Source organism: Marmota marmota, unplaced genomic scaffold (assembly GCF_001458135.2).
Source record: "Marmota marmota marmota unplaced genomic scaffold, marMar, whole genome shotgun sequence".
NCBI classification, from domain to species: Eukaryota; Metazoa; Chordata; class Mammalia; order Rodentia; family Sciuridae; genus Marmota; species Marmota marmota.
Genome location: NW_026000142.1, coordinates 27,378,922 through 27,394,617, shown reverse-complemented (window position 1 = coordinate 27,394,617; position 15,696 = coordinate 27,378,922). Strand labels below are relative to the sequence as shown.

The following is a 15,696-nucleotide window of genomic DNA, read 5'->3' as shown; positions in this document are numbered from 1 at the left end:
CCTCGGACCTCCTCTGTGCAGGCCGCTGGCCTGGAGGAGGCGGTGCTCGGGGCTTCTCAGGCCGGGACGCTCCAGAACCGAAAGCAGCGGACTGCAGCCGACAGCCTGGGAGGCGGGGGAGAGGAAGAAGAGGGCGGTCTCTGGGGTAGGGCGAGGTGGTGACCCAGGGCCAGGAATGTCCGCGGCGCGGGTCCCCAGAGCCGCCCCGGGGCCGCGTGCGGGCGATGGCTCTCCGTCTGGTCGCTGACTTCGATCTCCGGAAGGACGTGCTCCCGTGGCTGCGGGCGCAGCGGGCGGCGTCAGCGGCCCCTGGGGCAGAAGGTGACCGGGGCGAGTCACCCGGGCGGGGGACCGCTGGGGGAGTGGAGTCGGAGTCGTTGGTACCCAGAGGGCTCCCGGGCTGCGGTGGAGTGAGGGGCACTAGCCCGACGGGGAGCACCCCGAGGCTCCGCCAGCCTGTGGAGGTTGGTGCGCAAGGGTGAGCCTCCCTCCCTGGAGCTCCGGCGTCTTTGGCTTTGCCACTCTCGCCGCCAGTCGCTGGGCAAGGCTGGAGCTGGAGGCGCAGGGCCTCCGCGAGGTCGCCGCTGGGGTGCGCTGCCTCTGTCCCTAGCGTCTGACTTGCTTGGTGCCCGCAGTAGTTCACCCTTCGCAGACAGACCGGGGACACTGGTGGTACCCTCGGCGTTATCACTTCGGGGGGAGGGTGTGGAGGAGCAGCTGCGGGAGCGAGAGAGGCTCCTCTCTCTGCAATTAGCATTCACCTGCCCAGAAAGGCTCCCATCAGCTGAGTGGGGGCTCTGCCAAGACCCGATGCTCCTGCAAGTTGTGTGTTTTGAGAACGGAAAGATGAATTGTGGCTACCAAGAAAACCAGCACAGAGCTATCCAACTGTTGCCCAGTTTGTCCCCAAGTGTGATTTTTTTTTTAAAGGCTTATCGGCATTGATTTACCTTAAAGGGAACTGATTTCCTTTTTTTTTTCTTTTTAATAAAAGTTCGTAATTTTTCGAGTCGCATTTCTCAACAGAGTTAGGTGACTTAGGGGACATGCCACTCTGGATGTGAAGTGAGAGGGGTCGGCAGTTTGCTTTCTGTCAGAGAGGAGTGAATTTGGAGCCTGCTGTTGCTAGCCCTTCCTACCGGCCATCCAGCATTACCACCTGTGCAGGCGCCAAGCCAAGTGAGACAAGTGATGCTCCCCTTCTGGCCTAGCTTCCTCAGTGTGAATTGGCACAAACATTCCCAACAGTTGAGGCCACAAATGTCTTTTGATTTTGGTGACAGCGTGAAAAATGACTTTTGATCCTTCCTAGCATTGATCTTCTTTAAAGAGGAGGTCTGTGATTTCCCAGCTTTTTTTTTTTTTCCTTGTTTGCTTATACAAATCCTATCATTTGGGACAACTATAATGCACCAGTAAAAAAATGTGGGGAGGAAAGTTTGCTTGTAAATAATGGAGCATCTTGGGGTTTAAATTCAGAATTCAGCTTCAAATCAATGTTGCTTTGTATGTAAGAGCTGTCCACGTCAGAGAGAGAGAGAGAGAGAGAGAGAGAGAGAGAGAGAGAGAGAGAGAGAATATGTTGGGATTGAAAATAAGTCTGCTTTACCTCAGAGCTAGAGCTACATCCCCAGTCCTTTTTAATTTTTATTTTGAGACAGAGTTTCACTAAATTGTTGAGGCTCTAAGTTGCTGAGGCTGGCCTGGAACTTGTGATCTTCCTGCTTCAGCATCTCTGGGATTACAGTCCTATGCTACCACTGCTAACTATGCTTTGCCTCTTTTTGTTTTTCCTTAAACACTAGACTGCAAGTATATTTTGTGGGGGAGGGATGTCAAATTACCCATATCTACAACTCCTTTTTCCTAAACTCTGGTTAAAGTTTTTGTTTGCTACAACATATCTTTACATTCCTTCATGCCTTAGCACAATTGTTTGTAGATCTCCTTGTTTTGGCATGTTGTTAGTTCCAAGTAAGGAGTCATGTTTGTGTAGTTTCTGGTTTGAGTTTGCTGGCAGTGTTATTATTAGTAATGCTTTGCACTTTGTGGGCAGGAAGAAGATAATTTTAAAAGTCTCCTGAATATCTAAAATGTTTTTTTCTTTTTGAAGATTTTAACTTTTTGAGATACAACAGGCAGTTCCAAATCTGTTTTCCAGTATAAAGTAGCCCTTTCTTTCTGAACTCTCACCTTATTTTGTTAAATGACAAGTGACTGCAAATGAGAAGTTAGGTGAAGTGTGAAATGCCACAGTCTTATGTTTCAGTAAGATATGTTGTAATTGAAAAGCTGTGTGTGCCTTAGTAGGAGTTTTGGCTTCCTTGTATCTTTCACTCATCTGGAGAATTATAAACATGTATAATGATGTTCCACTGAAAAAAGGATACCCCTTAATCTTCAAAGGTAAACTTACCTGGAAATGCTAGTTTTTCTGACACTGGTAGTATTGTCCCCTTTCAGTGCACCTTCAAGGCAAGATATTAACCCTGTTATACTAAAAGAATTGTATACTTAAACATTTACCTCTGATAGTAACTCAAAACAAAAATAAGTTAGGTCTTCTTCTACTGAAATTTATTGCTCTGGCAGGGAAATCTGGAATTCTACTTTATTTCTAGTATGGTCGTTATTAAACATTTGTACAAATTATTTTCCTCTCAAAGTCCCAGCTTTGCAAATATAAATTGTGAATCACTAGAACACTAATGTCTCCTTTCTGCACGTTTGCTTTCTAAACTTGAAACTTTACCATTTCTACACCAACAAATACAAAAAAAAATTTTGTAGTGGTGTCTAGTAATTCTCATGAAATGACATTCCTGGCAAAATAGCCAGGGAGTTGGGCTAAATCAGCCATGGGAATTTGGTGACTACAATATTTTAGTCAACAGAGTCAAAGAGTTAGGAGAATAGACTTAGTTACTGCATCTGTTACTGGTTCTGGGTTGAACTTTGGAAAAATGATATCTCTCTGAAATAAAATGAGAAAAGATTCTCAAATCAAAACAATTATATAAAAGAAATAATAATTTTTAAAACCCCATGTACTCGCCATGCAGCTTACAAACAGAACAATTTCAGGACTTTTGAAGACTCTTGTGTGTTTCTATCTAATCCTATTTCTCCATCTCTTACCACTGCCCCCAGAGGTAACAATTACTTAAACATTTATATCATAGTTTTTTTTTTAATATTTGTAGTTTCAACTTTTTTTTTTTTTTTGTCTGTGAACTTCAAGAAAATGAAAACTGTTTTCTTTTTGATTTTTCCTCTTCCTAGTATTGTGAGATTTAGTCAAGTTGACTGTCTATCTTTAGGGCATTATTTTTCACCACTATACAGTGTTGTATGAATATATAAAAACATGGTGGACATGGAGATGTAGCCCTTAGATTGTCCTTGCAAGGAAGGGCCTCTCCTGGGTGTTGTGAGTATGGTCACTTCCCTCAGGGATGCCTCCCCTAGCTTCATTCTCTTTTGAGTGTGGCCCACATCCAGTGAATGATTAAGGTGGGTATAAAGCGCCGTCCATTTTGACTCCACCTGGGATAACTCTGGCAATGTGTTTCAGTTCTAGAGATCCCCCGCAGGGGGATCATTGGAAGTTATTGCCCCTGGCCTGCTGGCAGCTCAGTCTCTCCCTCTGCTTCCTAATCCTTCCTTCTGCAGGTCATAATCCCAACCTACTAAGGACAGCATGTAAACACATACTGAACTGTCTAAGTGCTTGCTAGGAAGCCCAGCTTTTACTTATTCATTTTTTGAGGGTGACATTTTGGAGGTTTCTGGATTTGTCATTACAGTCAATGCATTTACTGACCACCCTGTGCCCATCTCTGATCCACAAAGTTTCTAGTTAATCTAGGATGTGTATCTAAGAGTGGAGTGGTCAAGTCATAAGCTATGCCCATTTTCACCTTTCCTGGGTATTATCAAATTGTTTTCCAAAGTATTATACTCATGAACACCCTAATTTTATGTTTCAGAAGTTTTTCTGACACTATATCCTGACAAGTTCTTAATGTAAATTTTAAATTGATTTAAAATTTCAGATTTAATTTTTTTTATTATACTTGGTCTAAATGTTATTTCATTGCATTCTGCGGTTGAGCATCACTATTGACTATTTGAGTTTTCTATGAAATGTTCATCTTTTTGTTCATCTTTCTATTTGATTTTTTTTAAAAATTATTTTTAGGTGGTTTTAAATGTATTCTGGATTCTAGTTCTTTGTTCGTGATTGTGCTGCAAATATTTTCCCTCCATCTGTTAGTTGTTTGTGTGTATGTGTGTGTGAGTGATGGTGCCTTTGATCAACAGAGAATACTAATCTGAACCCAGGGCTTCACACTTACTAAGCAAGTGCTCTATTATTGAGCTACAATCTCACACTTTTTATTTATTATTAGAAAGGGTCTAAATTGCCCGGGCTGGCCTTGAACTTGCAACCCTCCTGCCTCAGCCTGTGTAACCGATGTGATTCTGCAATCTGTATATGGGGTAAAAATGGGAGTTCATAACCCACTTGAATCAAAGTGTGAAATATGATATGTCAAGAACTATGTAATGTTTTGAACAACTAACAATAAAAATTAAAAATAAAAAAATAAAAAAATAAATTGCCCAGGCTGGCCTTGAACTTGCAACCCTCCTGCCTCAGCCTCCCAAGAAGATGGGATTACAGGTGTATGTCAATATGCTCAAAAGGGAGATCTTAATTTATGAGTCTTTTTGTTTGATTTGTGCTTTTCATTAAAGAATTTTCTCCATAGTCAAAAGTCATGAAGACATTTAAAACATTAATTTTGAATTGTAAAGTCTCTATACAGCTTGGAGAATTGGCATTTCTACAATATTGAATCATTCCAATTATGAACAAAGATAGCTTACTTATTTAGATCTTTTTAAGTGACTCTCAAGTCTTTGAATTTTCTTCATGAAGGTTCCACACACTTCTTGCTAAATTATTCCTAGGTTATTTCTTTGTTGATCTCCATAAATGGCACATTTAAAAGTATCACATCTTCTAACCATTTCTGGTATAAATAAAATACCTTTTGCATATTTTTTTGGGTCCAGTGCCTAATTCCTTGTTGGGAGGGATCTAATCTTTAAGATGCTGAGGTCTAATATAAATTTTCCAAGGTTTAAATTTCATATAGACAAATGTTTCTAGATTTATGATGGGGTTCTGTCATAAATCTATCATAAGTTGAAAACAGTAAATTGAAAATGCATTTAACATGCTTGACCTATTGAACATTCTGGCTTGGCAACACAGTTCATGTAGGGTATAGGTTGTTTACCCTCGTGATGTGGCTGTGATTTGCTCCTGCTGCCCAGCATTGCAAGAGTATCCTATTGCATAATGCTAGCCCAGGAAAACATCAAAATTCAGAGTATAGTTTTACTGGATTTATATTGCTTTGACACCATTGTAAAGTAAAAAGTCATAAATTGAAATATAAATCAGGGATAATCTGTATATAATTCTTGGGGGGGAATGTGATCTTCTTTTGTGTGTATTTTCTCTGATTAGTTCTGGATTTATGATATACTAGATCAAAACATTTTTTTTATAATTCATCCTTGCCAGGAAAGTAATGTGTTTTGCTAGGTTTTAAGAGTAAGCTTTTCTGTTGCCTCTTGTGAACCCCCAGATTGATTTTTGAGACCAGGATTTGCCTTAGTTTCATTGTTTTCATTTCCTTCACAGTTCTCTTGCCACTGTCTTTCCTATTTACTTTTCCCTCCTGTACTTCGCTCATCTCCTAATTCTCATCTCTTTTTATTGCTTTTTAATTAAGTGCACTATTCTTTTTCTCATTCACAATATAAAATATAAGTTACATGATATTTACTTCATCAATTTTGGAGTTATAATATCTGGTCATATTGAGCCTGAGGACTTATGGGGTTTATTTACAGAATAAGGGTGTTGTAGGCATAGTACTATTTTTTGGGGGGGCGGGGGTTACTGGGGATTGAACCCAGGGGCACTTAACCACTGAGCAACATCCCCAGTTCTTCAGCCTATCAAGCTGCTGGGATTACAGGTATGCACCACTATACCTGGCTATTTCATTGCTTCTTGATCTAAGGTATTTGTAATTAATTCTGATTTTTGTGTGAGCCTTCATGACTCCCCTCTGCCCCAAGTATTGTTGTTGGAAAGACAAAAATACTTTTATTTTTGTCTCGTATAACAGTTTTGGTTAAAATTTATGCATTTGTGATGCACCTTCCTGTAAAGTGAAATCACTTTTGGCAAAGAATAAGTTGAAATGGATGAGACTACTTAGAAAGCCAGCTTCTGTTTTACATGAGTTATGACTTCCCTACCTTGGATATCTAGGTACCCACGTTTGGTAGGTTTACTTATGTAAGTATCTCATCTATCAATGCTACATTTTTTCTTTGTGAGCACTGAATACATTGAACTATAAAATCACATTTCCTCATTTGAAATTGCTAAACTTCCTCTTCTGGACTTCCCAGAAATGAACTACTGAGAGAAGAGTCATAATGAATAAGCAAAGAGGTTATTGAACACCCCTTTAAAAAAATAGGGTGTGTTTAAAACATGAGCAAACTAATCTAGGAAGGAAGGGCCAGTGGGTTAATGGCGTGTGGTGATACATTGGTCTCTAGATTTCCAACATTGCCAAATCTGTTTTAAATATTCTAGAGATGTGAGCCATGCACTTCACTGCAGGGTTGGCATTATTTAATGTACTCCATGAAGGCATTTTTTTTCCAACCCTCTCTACCATAGTTACATCATATTTTGGTCCTAGTTTTTCTGTCTAATGTTGCTTAAAATGTAACATAAATGTATAGTTTATTGGTTTGCAATCCAGGATTCTATTAGAATCACGCAGGGAATAAACACACACTAGCCCAATAAAATGAAAATATCTTGGTTAGAGCCTGGGGGTGGGGTATCAATGTTTCTTTAAGAACTTCTCTGATGTTTCTGTCTTAGCCAGAGTTGAGAGTTAATGGTTTAATGGAATAAAGATGTCATTTGTTGATTTTTTTTTTTAGTAATTTGAAAATAGGTGTGTTTATTAAAACAAACAAACAAACAAACAAAAAACCCTTGATTTTTCTCACCAAGACTTTTTATCAGGAGTTTCTTATCTTGGCTGAAACCTTTTAAGTGTGCTTTTGTGCAAGTCTGTCCCAGCAACCTCATAATCTTGAAAGAAAAAAAATACTTCTCAAGATATTGACACATTGCATTCCAGAGGTTTTGAGTCATGTGTAGGATCAAAAGGAACTCACTAAAATTCTCCTTAGATGTTTACAAAATCTACTTTAAAAGGATTTTTAAATAATTAACCATTTTCCTATTGTAAGCTTGATACAGGACACTTTGCGCATCATTCTGCTTACCTATTTTAGATTTAAGATGAGTCTGCCCCACTTTGTCTATGTTGATCAAGTGTCTTCTCACTGGAACTCAACTGTGTTATCGCACAATGGGCCTGCAGCACAGTATACATGGTGTGGATGTTCTAGAAACAAAAACTCTGAATTTGGAAGTAATATTTAGCAGAATATGATTCAATTATTTTACTGCTAAGGGGCCAAATGGTTGTCCTTATATTAAAATTAGTGTAAAGCATGTATGATAGTTCAATATATGTTGAAAAAAAAAACATATATAAACTTCCCTCTCTCTTTGCCCCACCCCTAGGAGATCCACACAGCTGCTGCTTATGAGGGGTGGAGAAGGGCTCTCAGGATGATTGAAGTTAATGAAACTATACTTCCCCTCTCTAAATGCTTCCTAGCTCAGTGCAGATGTCCTTACCAGTTATCCTTATTACCTTCCTTTTCTCCCCCTTTAAATCGGGAATATAAACAAAATTTTGCTCTGAGTTATAGAATGTTTTGCATGTCTTATCTGAATATTATAATTTGTCATCAACATAATTTAACATCTAAAAGCAGTATTAATGTATAGAAAAAAAATGAGTGAAGCAATTTAGTTTTTTGGATAGCTTTGAGGAAGTTGAAAATATGCATTTCTACCCAACAAGTTATTAACATCGTATCCACTAATGTTTGAATCCTTTAACTGTACAATTAGGGCTATCCTAAAAGTTTTAGAAGATGGCCAGTTGTAAATATTTGTGTAAAGAGTCTGTCCTTCAAAATGTCTTTTGTACAGAAAAGTACAAAATCAAATGCACAGCTCATTTACTTTTCTGAGTGAAGCTCACATAACTAGCATTTGGTGCAAGAATGAATGTTAGCACCATGGGGACCCTTCATGTCTCCCTTCAGCTGTCATTTATACAGCAACATAGATTAGTTTTATAGTTTTACCTGTTTTTGAAGTCTGTATATAAATTGAATCATATAGTTTATTATTTTTATGAGTGGTTGGGGTGGAATCTGATTTTTCTCAGTTTTTATATTGTTATAGGCTAATTCATTCTAATTAATTCTAATTGTGAGATATAACATTGGACATAACAATTATTCTTTCTTGAAGGATACTTGGCATTTTTACTTTGGCTATTCTGAACCATAGTACTATCAACATGTGTCTTTTGCTGAACATATGTACTTCTGTTGAATATATGTATGTGAATATGTGTGTGTATATATATATATTTTTTTCACACATATATTCACTTAAAGTGTAATTGCTGAGTCACATATGTTGAGCCTCAATAGACTTTGCTAACAGTTTTTCAACTTATATCCCATTAACAGTTTATGAAATTTCACTTCCATTTTGTGGTACCGTATAACATTAAAACATAATATTGAGAATGCTCAAAATTGTTAGGATAACAAGTAAAAGAATAGCAAAAGAATATGAAATTAATGAGGAAATAGGAAAATGAAATAATAAACTGATTAATCAAGAAGAATGAAAGAGTAAAACAAGTGAGTCACGGAAAGCAAATAGTAAAATAAACCCAATATGTCGGTAATTATGGTAAATGAAAGTGGACTACATATTCCAAATGAAGATTAAAGCTGTCAGATGGGATCATGAGTAGATACTGCTTATAAAATATATAACTTATAAGGGCACAGGAACATTAATGAAAGGCTAGAACAAGCTATCTCATATAAACAATACTCTGAAGAAAGCTGATGTAGTATATTAATATAAGGCAAAATAGACTTTGGAGTAAAGAATTATTAGATAAAAATACATTCTTATATTGAAGTGGTTGACTAGTTCAGCTTCTGGTTCAAAACTTCTGTGTGAATTTTCAGACCTGAATACGTGCAATCACAAGGAAGGCTTTACCTGGAAGTCTTCACAGGAAAGCTATCCTTCCTAAATCAGACTGGACATATAGCCAAGGAAATGCAGTTGCCAAGAGAGTTGCAGACAGGCCTGGGCCCTGGCCATACCCGTTCATAGATGCCTTGCTAGATCTGAGTGTCTTCATTGGGAGGCCTCTTTTTTGGGGGTCTTCAGCAAAGACTTTCCCACAAGGGGAAGAGGGGAACTTTGATAACTTTTTGTCAGTAGACTCAGAATCTAAATGACTCCCCATCTCCCTTCTGTTTCTGTGTCCATGTTGCTCCCTCAACAGGGAGAAATTCCCACATCTCTGCTAATGCACCTGATCCTTCACCATACGTCACCTTTCCATATGGAAATGCAACAAAGAAGTTGGCACTTTTTCTGTTTAGCCCCTGGATATAGCATCATAATGATTAAGGGCTTGACTGTCATTTTTTTTTTTTTTATCCCATTTAACAACTGAGACGCATGGAAGCTCAGCTGTGTGCCTGACAAGTTAATTCACCAGGAAGCTATACCAGTTCCGAATTTGTTCCTAATAATGTAGCCTCAAAATATATAAAGCAAAAACTAGTAGATACAGAAAATTTATTGAGGTGTGACACATACAGGCAAGTATACAGTATAAAGTGTGCAGCTCGGTAAGAGATTAAAAGGTGAGCTTATCTGTGTGCCCAAGGTGTGCAAACTTATCAACACCTTAGAAGGCCTCCCTCGGGTGATGCCATCTCTGCCTCCTTTCTTCTTCCTGAAAGGTCACTGTTGTTCTGACTTCCAGTAAGTGAGATTGGATTTGCTTGCTTTTAATCTGGGTATAATGGAATCCTCAGCATGTATGCTTTGTACTTCTTTCACTAATGTTAGCTACGTATTTAAACATCTTAAATATTAACTGGCTATTATTTTATTTCAGATGTTTTAGAAACAAATTATGAGAGCTTACGTGTACTAAATGTTGAAAGAAATGGAAATATTATTTATAACTATAAGGTATGTATATGTTCTCTTTTTATTGTGGTAAAGTAAATGCAACACAATTTACTATTTTAACCATTTATGTTATTTTATGAAAATTCTCTCCTGTATAGAAGGGTAATGGATAAGACTTGGTATTTAACCTCTGGCCCTTGTTTTTTTGTGTGATATTGAATAGAGTGATTTGAAGTCTTAAGAAATGTTTCTTTTTAAAATAAGATAAAATGTGCATATTTGAAGCTCAAAAAATTTGAGTAAAAGAACAATTTCAATTTCTAGAGGGAAATGTCAAGATGTTTAAACTTGACAACTGTTAATTTTTTGTCTTTGAAGATATGTTAAATTTGATTTTTGTCTATTCAGAACTAGATATTCTAGGACTTGTGAGGCATTATTAGACAATGTGTTTCCAATGTTAAGTGTTCTGAGGAAAATTTAATTTTACTGATAACTTTACTAGGGACATATGGAAGAAAAATTCTCATAGTTTGCTTTGAAAATTATATCATTGTACTTTCTTTTGTTTAAAAATGTTAAGTTGTATCTAAGGATAGTGTATTTAAAAATTGTATGATTCAAAAAATTATATTCATAAGAATATCATGGATTTATTCAAGCCAATCCCATTATCTATTATATAGATTCTTTTTTTTTTTTTTTGGTGATTTTGGGGGTTGAGCCCAGGAGTGCTCTACCACTAAGCTATATCCCCAACCCTTTTCATTTTTTGAGTCGGGATCTTGCTGAGTTTCCCAGGATGGCCTTCAACTTGCCATCCTTCTGTCGCAGCTGAGTATCAGGGATTTTAGACATGTGACATCATGCCCAGCCATCACTAATATTCTCTTAAAGATACTACTGGAGATACAAAATGATTGACTCTTTCTCCATGCTCAATCCTATAAAGATCCTCTGAACTCTTTGAGCCCAAATGGCCAGCTGAATCAGGCCTGGCCCCTTTCTGATATGCACAGCAAGCTTCCTTTAGCTTTTTAAAAAATTACAGTAGAATGTATTTTGACGTATTTTACATACATGGGGTATAATTTCCCATTATTGTGGTTGTACATGATGTGAGGTTACATTGGTTGTGTATTCATATATGAACATAGGAAAGTTATGTCCAATTCATTCTACTGTCTTTCCCATTCCAATTCCTCCTCCCTTCCCTTCATTCCCCCCATTCTCCCCTGTCCAATCTGGTTAAACCTCTCCTGCCCCTCAACCTGTTGTGAGTCAGCATCTGCATGTCAGATGCCTTTGGTATTTGTGGATTGGCTTATTTCATTTAGCACGATAGCCTCCAGCTGCTATGAATGTGGCCACATCACTATAGTGATGTTGACTTTTCTATTCTTTTAATGAATGAGCTCAATGCAATGAACTTTTCTCTTAGCACTGCCTCCATAGTATCCCAGAGATTTTGATATGTTGTATTGCTATTCTCATTTACCTCTAAGTACTTTTTTATTTCATCCCTGATTTCTTCTGCTATCCATTGGTCATTCAGTAGCATGTTATTTAGTATCCAGGTGTTAGAGTAGCTTCCATTTTTTATTTTACAATTGATTTTAAATTTCATTCCATTATGTTCTGATAAAATGCAAGGTATTATCTCTATTTTATATTTACTGAGAGTTGTTTTATGGCCTAAGATATGGTTTATTTTTAGAGAAGGATCCATGTGCTGCTGAGGAAAAAAATGTATTTTGTCATTGATGGATGAAATATATATGTCTGTTAAGTATAAATTATAAATTCAATTTTTTTAGTTCTATAGCTTCTTTATTTAGTTTTTGTTTGAAGGATCTATCCAGTAGTGAGAGAGGTGTGTTAAAGTCACCCAGTATTATTATGTTGTGGTCTATTTGATTCTTGAAATTGAGAAGGGTTTGTTTGATATACATAGATGCTCCGTTGTTTGGGGCATAAATATTTGTGACTGTTATGTATTTTTGATGTATAATTCCCTTAAGCAGTATGAAATGTCCTTCTTTGTCCCTTCTGATTAACTTTGGTGTGAAGTCCACTTTATCTGATATGAGGCTAGAAACCCCTGCTTGTTTACATGATCCATGTAAATATGTTTTTTCCCATCCTTTTACCTTCAGTCTGTGGATATCCTGGCTTATAAGGTGTCTCTTGGAAATAACATATTGTTGGGTCTTGCTTTTTAATCCAATCTGCCAGTCTATTTCTTTTTGTGATGAGTTCAGGCCATTTATAGTCCATGTTATTAAGATATGATTTTTATTCCCTGTCATTTTGACTTATTTCTGATTTTTAATTTGAATTGCTTTCTCCATTGATTTGCTCTTATTTTAGTGTAAGTTCCTTCCTTTGCTGGTTTTCAGATTTTTAAAAAAAATTTTATTAGTTGTTGTTGGACCTTTATTTATTTTTATGTGGTGTTGAGAATCAAACCCAGTGCCTTACACATGCTAGGCAAGCACTCTACCACTGAGCCACAACCCCAGCCCTGCTGTTTTTCACTTTTATTTTTCATTTATTCTTCATGAAATATCTTGTTGAGTATGTGTTCTAGTGTAGGCTTTCTAGTTGTGAACTCTTTTAACTTTTGTTTATCATGGAAGTTTTTTATTTCATTGTTGATTCTGAAGCTTAATTTTGTTGGGTATAGTATTTTTCTTGGGGGGGGGGGAGGTAGCAGGAATTGAACTCACAGGCACTTGACCACCGAGCCACATCCCCAGCACTATTTTGTATTTTATTGAGAGACAGGGTCTTCCTGAGTTGCTTAGTGCCTTGCTTTTGCTGAGGCTAGCTTTGAACTCGTGATCCTCCTGCCTCAGCCTCCTGAGCTGCTGGGATGAGAGGCATGCACCACCAAACCTGGCTGGGTATGGTATTCTTGGCTGGCATCAATTTTTCTTTTAGAGCTTGATATATATTATTCCAAAACCTCCTAGCTTTGAGGGTCTGGGTTGAGAGATCAGCTGAGATTCAGATTGGTTTCCCTCTAAATGTTACCTTTTGTTCTCTGGCAGCCTTTAAAATTCTATCCTTATTCTGTATGTTAGGCATTTTCTTAATAATGTGCCTTGGTGTGGGTCTGTTGTAATTTTGTATATTTGAGGTCCTGTAAGCCTCCTGTATTTGATCTTACATTTCATTTTTAATGTTTGGGAAATTTTCTGATATTATTTCATTAAAAAGATAGTGAGTCCATTTCCTTTGTATCTCTGAGCCTACATCTATCCCAATAAATCTTAAATTTGGTCTTTTCAGGTTATCCCATATTTCTTGGAAGTTGTTCATGGTCTATTAATATCTTTTCTCCATGATAAACTTTGTTTTTAGGATTATATATTTTGTCTTCATTGCCTGAAACTCTGTCTTACAAGTGATCTAGTCTATTGGTGATGCTTTCAATTGAATTTTTAATTTTGTTATTGATTTTTTTTATGTTGAGGATTTTTTCCTTTTTTTAAAAATCTCTCTTTATTGAAGTGATCTTTCACTTCCTGTGTTTTCTCTCTGATTTCACTACTTATACCATCTTCTATTTCCATATCAGTTAAACTATGTACTTCTCTGACATTTCTTCCACTGTGATGTTGATGGATACTGTTATTGGAGTATATTGGTTTGTTCAGGGTGATTTGTTCCCTTACTTTTTCATATTGTTTGTATGTCTACCCATCTAACAATATGTATTTGAGGCAGTAGAGTTTCTACCTTGTGAACTTCTAGCGTCCCTGAAGGTTTCCAGTACCTCATTGTTTAGAAGGAGCCAAAAAATAAAAACAACCAATGCAAACAATATACAGCATTAAACCAAATAGTTTCTACTATGATATCTACAATGCTAATTATTACAATACACAGAAATTATATGGTCATTTATTGCCTACAATAAAAACAATAAGATTGCAAAAGATTTTAAAAATTTGAATGGTGAACAGGGAGGAAACAGAAGAGATATAGGAAGTATGATTATGGGTGAGGAGGAGAGAAGATAGAATAAAAAATTAAAGAGTGAAAGAGAGACCAGTAGAGATTGGCTGTTAGTGGAAGAAAAGAGAACAATAGAATCAAGGGAAACAGGTAAGAGAGAATATATATAAAGTAAACATTTAAAAAAATTAAGAATATAAAAACAAAACTATAATATACTAATCAAACATCTGAGTCCTTAAAAAATTGATCCATGGGCTGGAGATGTGGCTCAAGCGGTAGCGCACTTGCCTGGCATGCGTGCGGCCCGGGTTCGATCCTCAGCACCACATACAAATAAAGATGTTATGTCCGCCGAAAACTAAAAAATAAATATTAAAAAATTCTCTCTCTAAAAAAAAAAAATGATCCATGAACATTAACTGGCTTCAAAAATGCTAGAAATTAGGAAAAAAAATATGAGTATGTATAAATGTCCATGTACCATTAAACACGATTAAACACAAAAGAAAAAGGAAAAAACATCTCCATGAAAAGTTAAGAATTCTTTCCTTTGGAGTTCAAAAGATTCTTAGTAGTTTTAGGTGGGGTCGTCTGGAATATAATGCTCTACCTTTGGATTGCTCGAGTGAAAGAGGTAATCCTGTAGGTAGAATTCCTGGAGGCAGGGTTTGGGCTTAAGTGGGCTCCAGGCTCTTTGGTGAATGCCAATTGGTTCGAAGATTCAAAATCAGCTCACCTATAGTGCCCAGTAATTGCTGGTCTACATTGGAAGACTATTTCCCAGGGATCTCTCCTGGGTTCCACTTGCGTGGTAGAGGAGCCAATTCTTAGTTCTCTAAATCACTTTCAAAAGCGCATGCTTCGTTGTCCTGGGTTTAGTCTCCAAACTCGGTCTCTCCCACCCCTTCCCTTCTGAATTCTCTCCCAGCCGGTCCTGCAAGCAGCTGGATTGGAGGTGGGGGTAGAGCCCGGTGGGTTTCCATGACACCAGTTGTCCCAGTGTAAACCACTCTTCTTGTTTGATTTTTCTCCTGGTCACTTAAGCACACTCTATGTCATGTAGTGTATGTTTACTGGGTCTGTGTTTTGGGACAAACTCAGGTTTGCCATGAATTGCTTCCCTCAGCTGCTGGCCTCCACGCTGATGCTGCAAACTGGTTCCTTCCTTTGTCCTCCACATGTCACCAGGAGAGATGGCAGTTTTTTCCCAGAACAAGGGTATTGTGCAGCATGCCTTTCAGTTTAGTCGGGCAATATCCTTGATCTCTTAATGCCTCAGGCCTTCTAGAAATGTGGGTTCCTTTAATTCCCTTATCCCTCCACTTTGCTCATGGAGGGACAACTCTGGCTGGTGTTTCCAGCCCAGAAGCAGCTGTACTGCTAGGGATTTCTTCCTCATTTTAGTATATCCACCCTTCTGAATTCCTAGTCTAATTTGAATGTCTAGTTTTAAGACAAACCTGCAATAATTCAATCTTAGCAATTAAAAACTCTAAAGGAGGATTTTTTTTTTT

At 37.6% G+C, this 15,696-nt stretch overlaps 1 protein-coding gene across 10 annotated transcripts in view; it reads left to right on the top strand.

The window, feature by feature from the left end:
- The first annotated feature begins 44 nt into the window (after positions 1-44).
- Positions 45-15,696, top strand: part of LOC107144575 (gamma-secretase activating protein) — a 160,452-nt gene continuing 144,800 nt past the window's right edge. For 2 of the 10 annotated variants that reach the window (XM_048786198.1, XM_048786193.1), the window contains exons 1-2: positions 45-321; positions 10,200-10,276. In XM_048786198.1, coding sequence (XP_048642155.1) covers positions 225-321; positions 10,200-10,276 — 174 coding nt within the window. In that variant the 5' untranslated portion in view covers positions 45-224. Of the gene's footprint in view, positions 322-441; positions 465-10,199; positions 10,277-15,696 lie in introns of those variants that run through there. The other 8 variants (XM_048786191.1, XM_048786192.1, XR_007341598.1 and 5 more) reach the window with 6 other exon arrangements.